This window comes from Salvelinus alpinus, chromosome 17 (genome assembly GCF_045679555.1).
Source record: "Salvelinus alpinus chromosome 17, SLU_Salpinus.1, whole genome shotgun sequence".
NCBI classification, from domain to species: Eukaryota; Metazoa; Chordata; class Actinopteri; order Salmoniformes; family Salmonidae; genus Salvelinus; species Salvelinus alpinus.
The window spans coordinates 19,487,223-19,507,450 of record NC_092102.1 but is presented as its reverse complement, the minus strand read 5'-3'; the positions used below and the strand labels follow the sequence as shown (position 1 = coordinate 19,507,450).

General features: G+C 45.3%; 1 protein-coding gene across 1 annotated transcript in view; it reads left to right on the top strand.

The window, feature by feature from the left end:
- The window catches only part of itga5 (integrin, alpha 5 (fibronectin receptor, alpha polypeptide)), a 64,341-nt gene that overhangs the window by 23,230 nt on the left and 20,883 nt on the right, over positions 1 to 20,228 (top strand). Inside the window, exons 3-19 of the mRNA XM_071347759.1 lie at positions 5,312 to 5,412; positions 5,830 to 5,953; positions 6,575 to 6,636; positions 6,721 to 6,766; positions 6,877 to 7,002; positions 7,475 to 7,519; positions 7,761 to 7,804; positions 8,042 to 8,098; positions 8,789 to 8,841; positions 9,242 to 9,447; positions 9,643 to 9,834; positions 13,527 to 13,572; positions 13,708 to 13,821; positions 15,474 to 15,529; positions 15,958 to 16,115; positions 16,204 to 16,341; positions 19,454 to 19,521. Coding sequence (XP_071203860.1) covers positions 5,312 to 5,412; positions 5,830 to 5,953; positions 6,575 to 6,636; positions 6,721 to 6,766; positions 6,877 to 7,002; positions 7,475 to 7,519; positions 7,761 to 7,804; positions 8,042 to 8,098; positions 8,789 to 8,841; positions 9,242 to 9,447; positions 9,643 to 9,834; positions 13,527 to 13,572; positions 13,708 to 13,821; positions 15,474 to 15,529; positions 15,958 to 16,115; positions 16,204 to 16,341; positions 19,454 to 19,521 — 1,636 coding nt within the window. The remainder of the gene's footprint in view (positions 1 to 5,311; positions 5,413 to 5,829; positions 5,954 to 6,574; positions 6,637 to 6,720; positions 6,767 to 6,876; positions 7,003 to 7,474; positions 7,520 to 7,760; positions 7,805 to 8,041; positions 8,099 to 8,788; positions 8,842 to 9,241; positions 9,448 to 9,642; positions 9,835 to 13,526; positions 13,573 to 13,707; positions 13,822 to 15,473; positions 15,530 to 15,957; positions 16,116 to 16,203; positions 16,342 to 19,453; positions 19,522 to 20,228) is intronic.

The window sequence follows — 20,228 nt, the reverse complement described above, 5'->3', positions numbered from 1 at the left end:
TAGTCCTGACTGGTGACTCGAGAGCTTGAGACTCTTGCGACTGTTGTGAACTGGAGAGTTTAGAGGATGGTTGCACACAGTAAAGTCGCTCAAGCCGCTCAAAGTACTTCTTAAAGCCACTGGTCCACGGCCACCATGCTTTGGTGGCCGGCAGGTGATCATCTGTCACTGTTCTACTCCACTGATACTCCTTTGTTTGACACGTTGGTTCCTGGAAACTAGATGATCCCTTTAAGCATGTCATTAGTGTCTTTCTTTTTGGGACGACAAGAATAACGGAGTGTTTTAGACAAGGGTATCTTCCCTTTAGGCTGAAACAAATAAATGTCACTTGACCAGTTGAAACAAAATAAATTTCACGACATACAACGACAATACAGTGCATTCGGAAAGTATTCAGACCCCTTCCCTTTTTCCACATTTTGTTACGTTACAGCCTTATTCTAAAATGTATTAAATAAAATAAAAATCCTCATCAATCTACACACAATATCCCATTATGACAGTGACATTTAAAAAAGAAAATGTTTGCAAATGTATTCAAAATTAAAAACAGAAATACCTTATTTACATACGTATTCAGACCCTTTGCTATGAGACTCAAAATTGAGCTCAGTAACATCCTATTTTCATTGATCATCCTTGGAGACTTATATCTCCCTCACTAACTTTAAGCATCAGCTATCTGAGCAGCTTACCGATCGCTGCAGCTGTACACAGCCCATCTGTAAATAGCCCATCCAACTACCTACCTCATCCCCATATGGTTTTTATTTACTTTTTTTGCTCTTTTGCACACCAGTATTTCTACTTGCCCATCATCATCTGCACATCTATCACTTCAGTGTTCATTTGCTAAATTGTAATTACTTCGCTACTATGGCCTATTTATTGCCTTGCCTCCTTACTCCATTTGCACACACAGTATATAGATTTTTCTATTGTGTTATTGACTGTACTTTTGTTTATCCCATGTGTAACTCTGTGTTGTTTGTGTCGCACTGCTTTGCTTTATCTTGGCCAGGTCGCAGTTGTAAATGAGAACTTGCTCTCAACTGGACTACCTGGTTAAATATTTTGATTTTTTAAAATAAATCCTTGAGATGTTTCTAGTCCAGAGTCCAGAGAGATCCTTGATGAAAACTTGCTCCAGAGCGCTCAGAACCTCAGACTGGGGCAAAGTTTCACCTTCCAACAGGACAATTACCCAAAGCACACAGCCAAGACAATGAAGGAGTGTCTTTGAGTGGTCCAAGACAATGAAGGAGTTTCTGAATGTCTTTGAGTGGTCCAGCCAGAGGCCGGACTTAAACCCGTTCGAACATCTCTGGAGAGACCTGAAAACGGCTGTGCAGCGATGCTCCCCATCCAACCTGACAGAGCTTGATAGGATCTGTAGAGAGAAATGGGAGAAACTCCCCCAATACAGATGTGCCGCTTCCCAGATTTTTTAAAAGATCCATTTCTCAAATGTCTCAAGGCTTAAAATTCCTTCTTTTAACCTGTCTCCTCCCCTTCATCTACACTGATTTTGAAGTGGATTTAACAAGTGACATCAGTAAGGGATCACAGCTTTCACCTGGTCAGTCTATGTCATGGAAAGAGCAGTTCCTAATGTTTTGTACACTCTGTGTATTTGGTCTAGCGAATATTGCCAACAAGCTTCATTTGAACCTGAATTTAAAAAGGTAGAACGACAGTAAGAGTCCCTGGTTGATGGGTCAACGATCATGCGCTATTCAGAGAGGTGGAGCAATGTTCCAGTGACTGGACAGTTGAAGGAGCCGTTTGCTTTTAGAGGAATGAGTAACGGGTAAGTTAAAGAGTGACAGAGCTATTGGAAAGAAATCTGCTGTGTATTGTGTAAATTAGATCATCCTTCCTCTGACGCGCGCGCGCACACACACACACACACACACACACACACACACACACACACACACACACACACACACACACACACACACACACACACACACACACACACACACACACACACACACACACACACACACACACACACACACACACACACACACACACCACTGTCCTATTGCATGTGTTACACATGGATAGTGGTGTGTGGGTGTGTGTGCGCTCCCCAGTCAGTGCAGCGGGGGACTGTTGGCTTGTTTCCTGGGAAATCAAAGAGAATAGTGCTGAGAGCCAAGACTGATTTACTGGCCATAAGGCACATTAGGGGAGAAATATTCCACTGCAGCAGATTTCTGTTTTCACAAGCTCCGTTTAACAGTTGATTTGAAGGAATCCAACTGCAGGTCGCCTCTTTCTTTTGGTGTTTTCCTTCCCTTTTCTTTAGCAACAGATTAGAAAATGTGTTGCACATCTTTGGATGCTGGCTGAGGGCCATGATCGTCACAGTGATGTAATGTGCAGGAGGCAGGCGAGCAGCAGAGCGTTGGGGTGAAGGATAGTCCCTTAGGGTTTTAGACAGTGTGTACTTCATTTTACTTAATGGGCTTTGAAAGCACACATTTGATTTGTGTGGAAGAGCCAATTCAGCCACCTGGACCGGCATGCAAGAACATAGCACTTCTGTCTGTATGATATAGGAGATATGTTTTCCTTTATTTTCTTATGACATGGCTAGAGCTCAGCTGACTGTGGTATATATTATACTGCTAATATATTAGTATTGATGCTTTTTATGAGAGGTGTGTTTATTTGTGTGACATTATTCAGGTTTTTCCCTAAGTGTGGGCGAGGTCTTCCTTGAGCCTGACCGAGGGTACAGGCCCACTTAATTAGAGCCTCCTAATTGGGTCAAAGTGGTCATGGGAGAGCCTCCTCCACCCCTCCTCGCCTACCTCTCCACTTCCCCTTCCACTTCCACTAAGATAAGGAAAAACTGCCCAGGGACCTGAGAGAGAGAAGGAGGGAGGAAACCAGAGCCCTGTCTCTCCATCTCTCAATCTGACCCTCTTCCTCCGGCCAGTAACTCCCTCAGGGCCAGCTGATGTGATGAGTGAATTTTGCCATTTTTCTTTGACCCCATCCGCCCTGCACTCTAACCCAAGATGCAGGCTCTAAACTCCTCTAATGGGTCTCCTCTCGCACAGTTCAAAGGGGGGAGTGTCTGTGGACACACTCCAGACCTCACCCCATCCCATCCACCCCTCTGCTGTTCTGTCCCAGGAGAGAGAGGGGTAGAGAGACACTAGTCACTGCAGCACTTCTACCCAAGTCTACCCAAGTTCACTGAAATAACATTACATGACATGTTATTGCGACATGTGTCTGCTAGCTTTTCCTTCAGATCTTGTTTGTATCAACCCGTGTTAGGCTTTGGGCGTTTTTGCATGACTCAGGCTGACGTGTCTTGCCTGCAGCCACGCAGAGCCTCTTAACCAACTGATCTTTTCATCTCTCCATCTGTCACACTGTATGAACGCCAATGTACCGTCTCTGACATGGACAATAAGAGCAGCGACTGACACTGAGCTTACGTCACAGCCGCTCAGTGTAGTTAGAGAACACCCCAAAACCCTAAATGTGTTTTTTGTTGTTGTTGCCATTTTGGGCTGACAGTCTTGTACTTTGAACGTAGCGATGATGTCACTGACATAACTGTAGAGATGTCATGTTGAATATTATTTTCTGTTTCACCATGACCAGGTGCTTAAGAAGAGTCCGACTACTTTATTGTTCTGAAATGTGAATAAAATGTCTTTCCCTGCTCATACTCATGGTTTCCGGGGTAGTGTGTCCCAAACACACATGCCTGTTTGGCTTGAATGTCTCCTCAGTGTCACCCCCTTCACTTTATCAAAACAGAGGCCCCTGAGTTATGAAAACCGGAGGAAAGTATGCTACAGGGAGAGGGACTGTGACGTGTGTAGTGCAGATTATTGCAGTGCAGTTGAAGAAACAAGTCTCTTAGATCTTTTAATGTGTTAGGCATGTTATTTGTTGTATCGCTAAAGAGTGTCTTTCCACACGTGAAGGAGTGGCACACATGAACAGGGGTGCTGTGTGCCCATGAGTAATGCTGGAGAGAAAGCCTGGTGATACAGTAAATCTACTGTGCTGTTATTAAACGGCCCTAATCCCCACTTCTTTTCTAGCGGGGCAGGGGGAGATCAAACTCCCTGAGAGAGGGATAAAGAGAGGAGGGAGGGAGGGAGATGGAGAAAGAAAGCGAAATAGTGGGAGAGAGTAGACAGGAGAGAGACTATTAGAGAAAGAGGAGAGTGTGCCTGAGCAGGGATGACTGAGGTTGCTAGGAGGAAACAGAGCCAGAGCGTTTGTTTTCCTTGGACACAGCCGCCCCTCTTTCTGTCTTTCCAACAAGACACAGAGCAGAGCAGGCCCTCACCCAGATCCAGAGATCTCAGAGCTGGCTGGGGCCAGGGTGGAGGAGGAGGCTGACACACAGTCTACTTTCCTCACGTCCACAGGTCACAATCTCTGGCTCTCACCACCAGGCCCCCACCACCAGGCCCCCTTCCCGACAGATGGATATGGCTCTATTGCAACACGCTTATGGTTTAACTGTAGAGAATGGTGATGGGGAAAAGAGAAGTAGGCTGGGGTGAACTTGCTGAGCTGCTGGGGTTAGTGGTTCAGAATCCAAATGAAATTTGTTTGGTACAAGTTCCACTGGATACGTCTTGTCTGAATTGCAAGCGTTTAGAAAACTTGTTACAGGATGTTTCATGGTATGTGAACTGTATAAACCAATTTGTGTTTGGATTTTGTTTCTCACCATAGCAACACAGATGTTGCATCAGTCTTGCCAATAAAACATCCTGTTTGAACCTGACTCCACAGGCCATCTGTCTTGTCACCTGCTCCTGTCCTGTCAGAGAGGTAGCGTCCTAAATGGCACCCTATTCCCTATATAGTGCACCACTCTGGTCAAAGGTAGTGCACTATATAGGAAAAGTGTTCCATTTGGTAACGCTCTGGGTTACAGGCCAGGTGGCCAAAAAGAGCCAGGGTCAGTGAGGTCATGCCAGAGAACTGTCTCGAGTTGACATCTGAACAGTGAGGACAGGAACTATATTGCGGCATAAGGTTCTGGTGAACACCAAGGTTTTCCTCTAGATCCTAGATACATACAGCCTCTGAACATTGAGTACCAAATACTTTCAAGTTTTTCACTATGTTCATCTCTGGAATGTTCTTCATGAGAAACTTGGTGGGTTTTTAATGATGCAGTATGTAAGTTATGTAGTGCCAGATGACTAGATGTTTGGATGACGTTGTCTGGAGGAGAACTACAATGATTCATTAGGGACTTTTTTTTTGTCGTCACTCATTCACTCGGTTATTTTTCTGTTCCTCCCAGGGGACCGAACAGTCACACTCGACACCACAGACTACCAGGCTGAAGTCAAGTCCCACCAGTGGTTCGGCGCCACCGTCCGTTCCCACGACGACACCATTCTGGTAAGATGACCCTCACTGACTCAGAGACAGGGGTGGAGAAAGTCAGTTTACTTTCAACTTTGGTCTCTACAGCTCAGAGTCCCTCAATTGTTATGATGACTGGCGTTCATGTCAAGGGGTTGTATATGTTCATTGTTCAAAGTTTGTCTTAAAGGTCTGTGTCTATTGGTTTGTTGTGACTGTTCCAATTTTCACCTCCAGTCTCTCTCTCTGAGGAGATGTGTTTTGCGCTCCTGTGACTTCAAAGTTGAGACACCTGTATTTTTTGCTGATCGTGTGGGACGTAACCTGGATTTAGTTACATGGTTACTTTGCTCCAGATGTAACATTGACCTCTCTCTGGGTCTCCATCGAGTTCAACGGGGTGTTGCTGTAACTGACAGAAAAACTCCCCCCTCTACCTCCCCCCTCCTATAGGCCTGCGCCCCTCTGTACTCCTGGAGAACCAAAGCAGACATACCCCAGTCAGATATCACAGGAACCTGCTACCTCTCTGTCAAGAACTTCACTAAGTTTGTGGAATATGCTCCCTGTCGCACAGGTAATTATTTTCTGTTATGTGATACATTTCCCATAAAGACACACCATAACCCCAAAAGAACGTTCCATCCGCCTTCCTGTAGCGCTCCTAGTTAAGAGTATCACTCCGTAAATAACTTAGGTATTCCTTTTATATCAGCATCCATCTTTCTAATGCTGTTCTCTCTGCCAGCCAACTACCCCACCACCCCACACTACAGGTGACTCCTGTGGCCTACCTTTGACACGACAGCTGTCCACACAGCAGGCTATTAGAGAGGGGTTAAGTGGAGTGCCCGAGGGCCACAACAGACGGGATGTTTAGAGTCTCAAGTAACAATACTGAGTAACCACTTCCAGAGACATCACACACTAGCTGTGGATAAAGAATTTACCCCCCTTAGATGCAATCCATCATGTTAGCCCAATATTGACTAGTCTATCCCTACTGCTGTGGTAGTGACTGGCTGCCTCGGTTCTGTTCAGAATCCCCAGCTGAGTCATTGAACTCCACAGGTTCCGAAGTAATTCAAAATTCAACATTCTAAAGTATTGGTTAAATAAAAGGCAGAATTTATGGATCTTTCAAGTTGCTTTTTCAAATCGGAAAAATTACTGATTTATGAACCTCTGTTTTTTTCAGAATTCATTAACGAGGGGGGCCAGGGCTACTGTCAGGGGGGATTCAGTGCTGATTTCACCAAGGTAACACTTCCTCTCATTCAGTACCAGAGCTTTATCAACTAATATGGACTAGAAACACATGATCTCATTCTGTCTCTCTCTCAGGATGGGAAAGTGGTGCTTGGAGGACCAGGCAGCTTCTTCTGGCAAGGTACACATCTCAACAACCCCTTGAGACAACAAGTTGTAGTATTCTGAAGTTATTTGTGTGAAACCTGAGAGGATCTTTCCATTCACTCCCTGCTTCCTGTGTCTTCTCAGGTCAGGTGATCTCAGCAGCCAAAGAAGAGATCATCAAAGCTTACTACCCAGGGTACTTCATGCAGTCTGTAGAGGGACAGATCCAGACCAGACAGGCTCAGCTCAAATATGACGACAGCTACCGCGGTAAGACTTTTCCTCTCATAATTCTACCACTCCCCTTACTTTCCACACATGCTGGTTTCCTGTGCAGGCTACTTGAGTCAGAACTAAGATTGGGAAACGTCACCACAATTCTTCTAAATCAAATCAAATCGTTTCCCAATCACCACAATTCTTCTAAATTAAAATCAAATCGTTTCCCAATCACCACAATTCTTCTAAATTAAAATCAAATCGTTTCCCAATCACCACAATTCTTCTAAATTAAAATCAAATCGTTTCCCAATCACCACAATTCTTCTAAATTAAAATCAAATCGTTTCCCAATCACCACAATTCTTCTAACCTTCTGACCTCTGATAAAAGGTGGACTGATGTATATTTGTTCAAAGTACATGCCTTAATCCCTAGATTACTCTTCAAGAGAAATGGAAGTCCAAGGGCTCTGAACGCTTGATATCATATGACTAATGTCTGCTTTCTTGTGGTCTTGCAGGTTACTCTGTTGCGGTCGGGGAATTCAGTGGAGATGAGGTGGAAGGTAAGAGATCTGTACCACAGACCTTCACAGGCCTGCACAACAGAGTGCCATTAAAGATATAGAATGTTTACTATACCTGAAGTAAACGCAATTCAACTCACCTATAAGATTCTGTCCCCCTACTAAGTTGGAAAACTGCAATCTCAGGAATTCTCAGAGTTCGACAGCTGTGACCTTTGTGATATTTCCCTTCCTTAATCTTCCCTTTTTCTGTTTTTCCCCCTGTCTGTGCACCTCTCAGATTTTGTGGCTGGGGTCCCAAAAGGAGACATGCTATACGGTTTGGTAAGAAAACCTCATCACCACTCTAGTTTTGAGAGGAGATTGATTTTGAAAGGGAGGGCTATAGGCTTGGGGGAGAAATAGAGCCTGAGATAACGAAAGTAGCCGTAGCTGTGTTTAGTGAATGTAGAAGTGATGAATACCATATCACTGGCCTACTCTATACATACAGTATGTTGGACCTCAGGGATTTTGACCATATGTTCTGTGTGTGTGTGTGTGTGTGTGTGCGCTCCGCAGGTGTCTGTTTTAAATGGCACTGATCTGAAGTCCATGCTCGACTACACTGGTGAACAGGTGAGCATTCAAACCTCCCCAGCGCTAACTCGTTAGGGTTATAACACACATAACCCATTGGTTTTAACTCAAGTGTGGTTTTTCACACAGACTGTGGTTCCATAACTTGCTGTTTCTCATGGCAACTCTTAATCTCTTGAGTCTGTGTACTGGAGCACTGATGATATAAGCAAAATAATTTCCTTTACAAGTTTCTGCTAACTGGGTTTCAAGCCCACTGTGGTTTTCTGTAAAACATAATTATTGAGGTAAAAGTGCAGAAGCAATTTTCCCCAAATGAGAAGCATGATTCTTCCTGTGAATGGAATGGAGGTAGTGTGAGCCCCTTTTTAATGGTGCTGATTGGTTCAGCTGAATAAATAAAATCATAAGAGTGTATTTGCTAACCCTGGGAGTCTGGGAATCAAGCTGTTTCTGTGTCTTTGTTACTTCAGATGTGTTTTACAGACAGGACAAATAAGACTAACAAAACAGCTTCAAGTTAGACCAAGCAAGAACCATCGCTTTTCATTTACCATTTCTTCTCTCTCCCAGGAGTTTCTTCTACTGGATATTTTTATTCAACTAGATTCACTGTACTTTAGAAGTCCCTTTGCTTAAAAGAAGCTATACTATTTTGAGCCTTTTTGAACCCAGATTCATGGTGATGTTCTAGAGTTGTGACGATGATGTACTCTGATGTTTTCTCAGATGGGCTCCTATTTTGGGTATGCTGTGGCCACAGCTGACATCAATAACGACGGGTAAGGACAGTCTAACAGGACATTCTCACCATATATTCTCACCCATGAGTTGGGTGGTGGTGGCAAATTGGATTTGTCCAGTAATGTTACAGGACATTTTTTTTATCAGTAATGAAGGGTGAGTAGGAGTCAGTTCTCACATAGCATTCTCACCATAGGTTCACACCCATTTTGAATGTGCTCGGTGGTGGCAACATTGGATTGGATTTGACCAATGACAATATTTTTATGGGAAACTCCAGTCGTCTATGTCAAAAAGGCAACTAGGGCACAATTCTGGAAACTTAAATACATTTCCAAGTTTTTCCAACCTGGATTTCTGGAAAGTATACAGCATTTTGCCACCCTAGTCTGTACACTATATATGTCAGTAACCGTGTGTGTTCCTCCCTCTCCTCAGTATGGCTGACCTGTTGGTGGGAGCTCCCATGTATATGACCCGGGGGTCAGACAGTCGCCTGGAGGAGGTGGGCCGTATGTACGTCTATCTGCAACGTGGGCCCCTGGACCTGGAGCCAACCCTTAACCTGACCGGAACCCAGGTGTTCGGGAGGTTTGGTAGCACCATCGCCGCTCTGGGAGATCTCAACCAGGACGGATACAATGGTGAGAGATGGAGGAGTGGTAGGAATGGGAGTTTAACGGGGAGAAGAAAAAGATGTTTCACAAGCATTTTTTTGTGTGTGTCACAATCTTGGTTTTGAGAGTCTACTACATGCAGTTCATTCAAAGTCCTAGTAGACTGTAAAGTTGAGTGATCTCACGGTCTTCTCCTACTCTCTCCTCTTCTCTGATTGGTAGACGTGGCCATCAGCTGTCCATTCGGTGGAGATGACCAGCAGGGATTGGTTCTCATCTACAACGGATTTGCTGGAGGGCTCAGGGACACGCCCTCTCAGGTCATAGCTGGCCAATGGGCTTCAGGCACTGTGCCTGCAAGCTTTGGATTTGCCCTCCGAGGGGCTAAAGACCTGGACATGAATGGTTACCCAGGTGAGTGACAAAACTAATATGTTTTGAAGACCTCTCATGCTGCTGATTTTAGCATATTATCAACTTAATACTTTTAAAAATGTATTTATAAAAATAATAATAATAATTAGGGGGTTGATCAGCTTTAATATTGCAGATAGATTGTAGCTTCCATCAATATAATTGTCTGCATCATTTCCAATCCCCCATATATATTTTTTTACAGACAGACAGACAGACAGACAGACAGACAGACAGACAGACAGACAGACAGACAGACAGACAGACAGACAGACAGACAGACAGACAGACAGACAGACAGACAGACAGACAGACAGACAGACAGACAGACAGACAGACAGACAGACAGAGTGCATTCGGAAATATTCAGACCCCTTTACTTTTTCCACATTTTGTTAAGTTACAGCCTTATTCTAAAATTGATCAAATTGTTGTTTTATCAATCTACACACAATACCCCATAATGACGAAGCAAAAACAGATTTTTTTTGTTGCAAATGTATTAAACGTAAAACAATTATCACATTTACATAAGTATTCAGACCTTTTACGCAGTACTTTGTTGAAGCACCTTTGGCAGCGATTACAGCCTCGAGTCTTTTTGGGTATGATGCTACAAGCTTGGCACACCTGTATTGGGGGTGGGGGTTCTCCCATTCTTCTCTGCAGATCCTCTCAAACTCTGTCAGGTTGGATGGGGAGCGTCACTGCACAGCTATTTTCAGGTCTCTCCAGAGGTGTTCGATTGGGTTCAAGTCCAGGCTCTGGCTGGGCCACTCAAGGACATTCAGAGACTTGTCCCGAAGCCACTCCTGCATTGTCTTGGTTGTGTGCTTAGGGTTGTTGTCCTGTTGGAAGGTGAACCTTCGCCGCGGTCTGAGGTCCTGAGCGCTCTGGAGCAGATTTTCATCAAGGATCTCTCTGTACTTTGCTCCTTTCATCTTTCCCTTGATCCTGACTAGTCTACCAGTCCCTATCGCTGCAAAACATCCTCACAGCATGATGCTGCCAACACCATGATTCACCGTAGGGATGGTGCCAGGTTTCCTCCAGACGTGACACTTGGCATTCAGGCCAAAGAGTTTAATCTTGGTTTCATCAGACCAGATAATCTTGTTCCTCATGGTCTGAGAGTCCTTTAGGTGCCTTTTGGCAAACTCCAAGCGGGCTGTCATGTGCCTTTTACAGAGGAGTGGCTTCTGTCTGGCCACTCTACCATAACGGCCTGATTGGTGGAGTGCTGCAGAGATGGTTGTCCTTCTGGAAGGTTCTCCCATCTCCACAGAGGAACTCTGGAGCTCTGTTAGTGTGACCATTGGGTTCTTGGTCACCTCCCTGATCATGGTCCTTCTCCCCCAATTGCTAAGTTTGGCAGGGCGGCCAGCTCTAGGAAGAGTCTTGATGGTTCCAAACTTCTTACATTTAAGAATGACGGAGGCCACTGTGTTCTTGGGGACCTTCAATGCTGCAGAAATGTTTTGGTACCCTTCCCCAGATCTGGGCATCAACACAATCCTGTCTCGCTGCTCTATGGACAATTCCTTTGACCTCATGGCTGGGTTTTTGCTCTGACATGCACTGTCAACTATGGGACGTTATATAGACAGGTGTGTGCCTTTCCAAATCATCTCCAATCAATTGAATTTACCACATGCGGACTCCAATCAAGTTGTAGAAACATCTCAAGGATTATCGATGGAAACAGGATGCAACTGAGCTCAATTTCGAGTTTCATAGCCAAGGGTCTGAATACTTATGTAAATAAGTTATTTATGTTTTTTTTCTTCTAAAAACCTGTTTTTGCATTTTCATTATGTAGTATTGTGTGTAGGTTGATAATTTAATACATTTTAGAATAAGGCGGTGATGTAACAAAATGTGGAAAAAGTCAAGGGGTCTGAATACTTTCCGAATGCACTGCATATACAGTACCAGTCAAAAGCTTGGACACACCTACTCATTCAAGGGTTTTTCTTTATTTTGACTATTTTCTACATTGTAGAATAAGAGTAAAGACATCAAAACTATGATATAACACATATGGAATCATGTTGTAACCAAAAAAGTGTTAAACAAATCAAAATATATTTTATATTTGAGATTCTTCAAAGTAGCCACCCTTTGCCTTGATGACAGTTTTGCACACTATTGGCATTCTCTCAACCACCTTCACCTGGAATGCTTTTCCAACAGTCTCGAAGGAGTTCCCATATATGCTTAGCACTTGTTGGCTGCTTTTCCGTCATTCTGCGGTCCAACTCATCCCAAACCATCTCAATTGGGTTGAGGTCTTGTGATTGTGGAGGCCAGGTTATCTGATGCAGCACTCCATCACTCTCCTTCTTGGTCAAGTAGCCCTTACACAGCCTGGAGGTGTTTTGGGTCATTGTCCTGTTGAAAAACAAATGATAGTCTCACTAAGCGCAAACCAGATGGGATGGCGTATTGCTGCAGAATGCTGTGGTAGCCATGTGCCTTGAATTCTAAATAAATCACTGACAGTGTCACCAGCAAAGCACCATCACACCTCCTCCTCCATGCTTCACGGTGGGAACCACACACGTGGAGATCATCCGTTCACCTACTCTGCATCTCACAAAGACACAGTGGTTGAAACCAAAAATCTCAAATTTGGACTCATCAAACCAAAGGACAGATTTCCACCAGTCTAATGTCCATTGCTCGTGTTTCTTGACCCAAGCAAGTCTCTTCTTCTTATTGGTGTCCTTTAGTAGTGGTTTCTTTGCAGCAATTCGACAATGAAGGCCTGATTCATGCTGTCTCCTCTGAACAGTTGATGTTGAGATGTGTCTGTTACTTGAACTCTGAAGCATTTATTTGGGCTGCAATTTCTGAGTCTGGTAACTCTAATGAATTTATCCTCTGCAGCAGAGGCAACTCTGGGTCTTCCTTTCCTGTGGCGGTGCTCATGAGAGCCAGTTTCATCATAGCGCTTGATGGTTTTTGTGACTGCACTTAGTTTTGAATCTGGCGTTGTTTTGCATATCAGTTCATAAACAATTTTGCCAGCAGCAAACCACCCTTCATCCCACTGCTGGCTTGTTTCTGAAGCTAAGCAGAGTTGGTCCTGGTTGATCGCTAGATGGGAGACCAGATGCTGCTGGAAGTGGTGTTGGAGGGCCAGTAGGAGGTACTCCTTCCTCTGGTCTAAAGAAATATCCCAATGCCCCAGGGCAGTGATTGGGGACATTGCCCTGTGTAGGGTGCTGTCTTTGGGATGGGACGCTAAACGGGTGTCCTAACTCTCTGTGGTCACTAAAGATCCCATGGCACTTATCGTAAGAGTAGGGTGTTAACCTTGATGTCCTGGCTAAATTCCCAATCTGGCCCTCATACCATCATGGCCACCTAATCATCCCCAGTTTACAATTGGCTCATTCATCCCCCCTCCTCTCCCCTCTCCCCGTTAACTATTCCCCAGGTTGTTGCTGTGATTGTGTTCTCAGTCAACTTACCTGGTAAAATAAGGGTAAAAAATAAATGTGCCATGGAATCAGTGCATTAAAAATCTATTCCCACTATTTTGCAATATATATGGCACCTATATGGCACAGCTGTTTGGTCCTTAAATGAAACTGGTATACTTTATTTATCACAATTTTCATTAAACAATTTTGGTCTTGTTGTTTACTTGTAGTCCATGAACTTGATGAAATGTATTTTCTTGACAGATCTTATTGTTGGTGCTTTTGGAGTTGACAAGACAGTTCTGTACAGGTAACACTCACTCATAGTCTCCTATCTGTCAATCTATTGAGTGATGTCTAATATAAGTTTAGTTAAGAGGTTTACCAAAAGGTGTGCCTCTATCATTTGTTAACCTGGCTTCTGTTCCCATTTATTGTACCACAGATCCCGGCCCATCGTCAACACCAGCGCCTCCCTGACCGTCTACCCCACCATGATCAACCCTGAGGAGAAGAGTTGTTCAGTCAACAACGGCAACACCACCATTCCTGTCTCCTGGTAAGTTCTGCAGCATACCTGTCTCCTGGTACGTATTTCAGCATACGTGTCTCCTGGTAAGTTCTGCAGCATACCTGCCTCCTGGTACGTATTTCAGCATACGTGTCTCCTGGTCAGTTCTGCAGCATACCTGCCTCCTGGTACGTATTTCAGCATACGTGTCTCCTGGTAAGTACTGCAGCATACCTGTCTCCTGTTGAGTACTTGTCTAGTCTCCTGGGCCTTTATTCTGGGCCTGTATGTAAAGCATCTCGGAGCATGAGTGCTGATCTAGGATCAGGTCCCCCCTTTCGATGTGCTGTCTCTTATACATTATGATCTAAAAGGCTAAACTGGTCCTAGATCAGCACTCATACCCCGAAACTCTTTATAAGTAAGGGCCAGACTTAATTTGCTAAACGTTTTTTACACTTGGCACAACACCAACAGGAAGGAGATCCTCAACACTGGCACTCAGTTGTACTTAGACAGGAAGACCCATTGAGAACATATTTACTTGGGAAACAGTCAGTCTTATCTGGTGGTGGTGACCTGTTATCACAGCAACATCATAACAGATTATATTTCTTCGAAAGGAGAAAAAGTAAAATAAAATGCTGAATAAGGGCATTGTGGCTGTCAGCTATTTTCCCCTCCCGTTAGAATGTGCTGCATGGTATTCCCCATCCAATGGGAGAGGAAACAGAACAGAACAGGGCTACTCTAATCCCTGGCTGTGCTGCTCAACATGCTTGACACTGCTTGTGTGTCTGCTGCTGCCCCCCCCCCCCTCTCTAGTCCCCAGATCCATAAAGGAAACTGTTGTATACACATCTTGATTACGCTGCGTTGCCTGGTGATGGGGAGGGATGTAGGTGGGGGTGGAGGGAAGAAGGGCGAGTGAGGGGTCAGGAGGTTTGGCAGTGGCTTTTGAATGAGATATTGTTTGGTGGTGGAACACAGCTGGGAAACATCAGGATGTGGAGACTCGTGCGCATGCACACACTCAGACACTAAAAAACCTAGAGACACAGGAGCACAATATATAATGGATATATATCCTAGATATAGACATCCTCTCTGTCTCTTTCATTCTCTTTCAAATGTGTTCTTTCCTTTGTTCTGTCTATACTGTCGGTTTCGCTCTCTCTTTTTCTTTTGTTCCCTTGATCCCTTTCCCTCGCTCCCTCTCTCCTTCGCTCTTTCTTTTCCCGTCAGTGTGAGTTTGGTCGTAGGGCTTGGGGTTTGGGTTGCTGACTCTTGGAAGCTGTGGCTCATGTCATGGGAGAGAGCAAGAGCCCCCGGCCCGTATAAATACAGACACTGATTGACTGTCCTGCCTGTGGGGCTACATGAGATGACGCTCAATTTCATCCTCTTAAACTCTGTGGATGGGGCTTGGGCTGGGGGGGAGACACCATGTTATTAGCTTGGCTGGCTATAGCAGGCAGATGCCTTTCCCAACATTACCCATTGCTCCATATTATACAGTGATACCCATTATGCTGCTTGTCTTGTAATGTAAGAAAACTGAAGAGTAAGAGTTTAGCCAAAGAGAAGAGGAAGAGAGGGAATGAGTGTGGTGTCTGTGCGTGTGTGTTGACTTTTTGCCATGAATGCATATGCTTCCCTCATCATCATGTCTTCGTTATGTTCTCCTCTGTTCTAAACAGTGTCAACCTGAGTTTCTGCCTCTCGGCCAATGGGAAGTACCTCCCAGACAACCTAGGTGAGCCAACTGTCCACATCTGGTCCAGATGACGTACAATACCATACTTTCAATTGCACACGAATATCAATTTATATAACAAGTTATTGCATGTATGTTGAATGACTTTGTTGTTGCTCTGTATTGTATCGTGACAAAGAGATTAAGAGCAGAGTCAGGGTTCCAGAATCCCCATATCTTCCCTGATCCACTTTTAATGAGTTCCAATCAAAGCACAAGGCTCCTCTTACGCAACCTCAGCAATTATTCCACTAATTACCCCTCTATGCATATGGTTACTCTGCTATTTGTACCTGCTATTTGTAAACTAACTACATAGTCTGGATTCTCTATTTGCTTGAGAGTGTGCAAGTGTGTTTTAATGTCTGATTGATGGTGTGTAAAACAATGGCACATTCATGGTTGTGTCCTGTGTGTGTGTGTTCCAGACTTCCAGGTAGAGGTGCAGTTGGACCGTCTGAAACACAAGCAGAAGGGAGGGGTGAAGAGGGCTCTGTTTGTAGACTCCCAGCAGACAGTGCTCACGAGGAGTGTGAGGGTGCGGAACAGAGAGCGCGTGTGTCACGACACCAAGATCTATCTGAGGGTAAGTCTCAGACACACACACACCCCCACAAACACGCATGCACGCACACTCTTTCTAATGAACACTGTCTCTCTCTATCTGACTCCAGGATGATAAGGAGTTCAGAGATAAGCTCTCCCCCATCTACATCTCCCTCAACTTCAGTCTGGATCCTCAGGCAGCGTTCGACTCCCACGGCCTCAGACCCATCCTCAACTACCAGTCCACCGAGCTCATCGAGCAGAAGGTACTTCAATACACCCCCCCTCTGTCTGACTCTGCCCCCCCCCCCCCCCCCCCCCCCCCAGCACTGCACTCCTAACCCTAACCCTGAAGAACGACTCGACGTTAACAGGCCCCGTATATCTACTGAGGTGGAGCACTGCACACGTTTTAATGAACAAGACGTAGTGAAAGACGTGGCTGGAAATCCATTCACTCACTCAGAGCTGATGGTAATGTTTTCTCCTTGACCAGACCTCCACCCCCTCAGAACGACTCAGGCTGCTCTCCTTGTTGATTTCCAAACCGCTCTGCTGGGAAGGGGTCCAGAGGGTCTGTAAAGCAGTTTTCAACAAGAGAAATGTGAGGCGTGTGTATGGTACAGTCGAGATGGAGTTGGAGAGTGTTTGACTGCCCCTCCAGGAATAGCTGCTTTCAGCCTGTCTGGGCTGTGTAACGGATCATAGGAGTCGTGTTCCGACCGAGGGGTGCACAGTAAGACCCCGACACACAGGGTTAATGGATATTTCTGGGTGGGGCCGCTGGTGCCCTTTGCTCACGGCACACAGGCCATATGCCATCTGGTGTAGATTTGCCAGTTTTATCCTGGCAGGGAGAGAGAGACGTGAGCAGGACTCAGCGTGTGGGCTGCCTGCCTTCAGCTGTGGCGTGCTGCACCCTATGTGAGCTCAACAATAACCACTGGATTGGATTGGAGTGTTTTGGGAAAGGCCCTGGCCGAGGTTGCAGTTCACCCCCCCCCCCCCCTACATCTTTCAGTATTTCTCTCTTCTCTCTCGGAGCAGGGCAGTACTGAACTTTGTCATTGGTGTTCCCTTGTCATATCAAAGCTGCTGGGGATTCATCAGATGTGGTGTATTGTACTTACACTACAACCAAGAGCTAAATACTGAACCCTGATAAAGCTATGTTGTTGTAGTACCGAAACTGAACTTCAGATAACATATTTCATTAATCATTGATACCCAGTGTGAATGTAGGGGATGTCTACTTACTACAGCCTGGATTTAATCAGATACATGATACCTTATTATGGATTCCTCCGTATGGCATCGTTTGTACTGGGCTGGCTGTTGCAGCATAGGCTACATACAGGTAACTACCAAAATAAAGGAAACACCAACATAAAGTGTCTTAATAGGACGTTGGGACACCACAAGCCAGAACAGCTTCAAGGCATCTTGTCAGAGTTTCTACAAGTGTCTGGAATTCTATTGGAGGGATGCGACACCATTCTTCCACAAGAAATTCCATCATCTGGTGTTTTGTTGATGGTGGTGGAAACGCCATTTCAGGCGCCACTCCAGAATCACCAATATGTGTTAAATTGGGTTGAGATCTAGTGACTGAGACGGCCATGGCGTATGGTTTACATCGTTTTTATGATCATCAAACCATTCAGTGACCACTCATGCCCTGTGGATGGGGGCGTTGTCATCATATGGGGGCATAGCCATGGTAGCCAAAATAATGCCCTGCCCAGCATTTTTATATGTCACCCTAAGCATGATTGGATGTTAATTGCTTAATTAACTCAGGAACCACACCTGTGTGGAAGCACCTACTTTCAATATACTTTGTGTCTCGCATTTACTCAAGTGTTTCCATTATTTTGGCAGTTACATATACATGCTGGCTCACCCCAGTTCTCACACCCTCTGGTTGCTGAGTGAGAGTTAGAGATCACCGAAGCCTCTCTGCATAGTTTAATCGTTTCTCTATAATGTGCTCCACATGTTGCCGTGAAGCCAGAGCAATGGGAACATAATAAAAATGGATCCACAAAACGCAACTCTGAGAGTGAAGCTGGAAGCTCCCATGGGTGAATGCCTGATACATTCGACACACAGGGGCCGTGATTTATTTTCGCTGATTTTGACACAGTTATTGAGTGAAACTGTATACTACACACGGTACCCTCAATACACGGACTACACGCTATTCATCTGGCTTCCCTCTGCTAGTTGTTGTTTAACGGCAGCCAGGATAGGACTCTAAATAGCTTTTACCCTGATTGACTGAGTCTGTATATGGGCCAGCACACGCTGAAGGGGCAGAGTAAGTGAGCTGGTGGTTACTATGGTTACCCCGGTGTCTTAAATTAGAACGCCTGGCTGTGTAATGACAGGGGAGGCACTGCGCTCTCTTTCTAATCTACTTCTATTTATTATCTTCGTCGTCATCTAAGTCATCATGATCATCACACTGTGATGGAATCGCACGGGGAAACTATTACCTACGTCAAGCCTGGGCTTTTCCCTGCTACACAAACACGTTCAGTGGTTACTGGTCACCCTTTACTGCTTAGCTCATGTCTTTCTAGTATTTCCACCATAGCCTCTAGCCCTCTAGATTACCCCCTCCTCCCCCATGTCTCTGTGCCAGCTTCAGCCCCTCCCTCCCTCTGGTTCATGTATGGTCCTGCATGCAGAGCACTGGGTGGCGTCGCGTGTGGCTAGCTTGTGGTCCGCTGCAGTGCGCTGTGGTGTGGACGTCAGTGTGCGGCGCTGGTGGATGTGTGGACAGAGAGCTGCTGGCCTCCCCAGAGAGGCCCTCCTGGCGTACCACTTCTCCTTCGTGTCCTCCTGTCTCTGGGCTGTGTGTGGCGCTGCTCCTGCCTCCTGGCCCATCCGTCCCCTCTCCTGAAGGGAAGTCGGACACTCTATGATGGAGGTGGTTTTGTCATCCTACACACAGTCAGACAGCTTCTCCTGCCTTCTTATCGACCCATTTCACTCTAAAGGGACGTGAAGTCAGACATGGCGCTGAATTAGGGTTGTTTGTGTCATCACACACGGTCATAGTCGCTAACCTCCCCCAGAAGATAAGAGCGTTTAACAGGTTATTATTACAGGTGTTTGGTGTGTAGTGATGACACTTTACTCAGGGGGTGGTGGGTGGTGGGGGCTGGAATGTATTAGTCATTCTGGTCTGCACGACATGTCCTATCCCGCTGCAGTTACTCTATTGTATGTTTACCACCAAAGCAAAGTGTCTAATTCTGTATGTTAAGTCTAACTGAAAGAAGTGTAGGCCTCATTTTAATGGGAACTGTGGATCCTGTGTACGCTCTGTCACTCTTTAACTTATTCCTCTCCTCCTCTTTCCTGCTCTAGGCCCAGATTCTGCTGGACTGTGGAGAAGACAACATTTGTGTTCCTGACTTAAAGCTGGCGGTGCACGGGTGAGTTATTCCAAACACCCATGAAAGCCACTAGATCAGGAGAATATATGTAACGGCGTTCCTCTTCCACTTCATACGAAGAGGAGGAGCAGGGATCGAACCAAAATGCAGACTTGTGATTTGACATGATATTTATTAAAGTAAAGATTACAACACGAACTTCACTTAAAACTAAACAAAACAACAAACGGAGTAGACAAACCTGAACGTAAGGACTTACATGTAACGCAGAACGAACAAACAGGAAAATGACTACATAAAACGACGAACGAACGAAACAGTCCCGTATGGTGCAACATAGACAGACACAGGAGACAACCACCCACAAACAAACACTGTGAAACTACCTACCTTAATATGATTCTCAATCAGAGGAGATGAAAACCACCTGCCTCTAATTGAGAACCATATTAGGTACCCATTAACCAACATAGAAACAGAAAACATAGACTGCCCACCCAAACTCACGTCCTGACCAACTAACACATACAAAACTAACAGAAAACAGGTCAGGAACGTGACATAACCCCTTAGAAAAGGTGCGTACTCCGAACGCACCACCAAAAGTCTAGGGGAGGGTCTGGGTGGGCATCTGACCACGGTGGTGGCTCAGGCTCAGGGCGAGGTCCCCACCCCACCATAGTCAATCCCAGCTTACGTCTCCCCCTTAGAATGACCACCCTCTTATTTCCCCCACCTAATTTAAG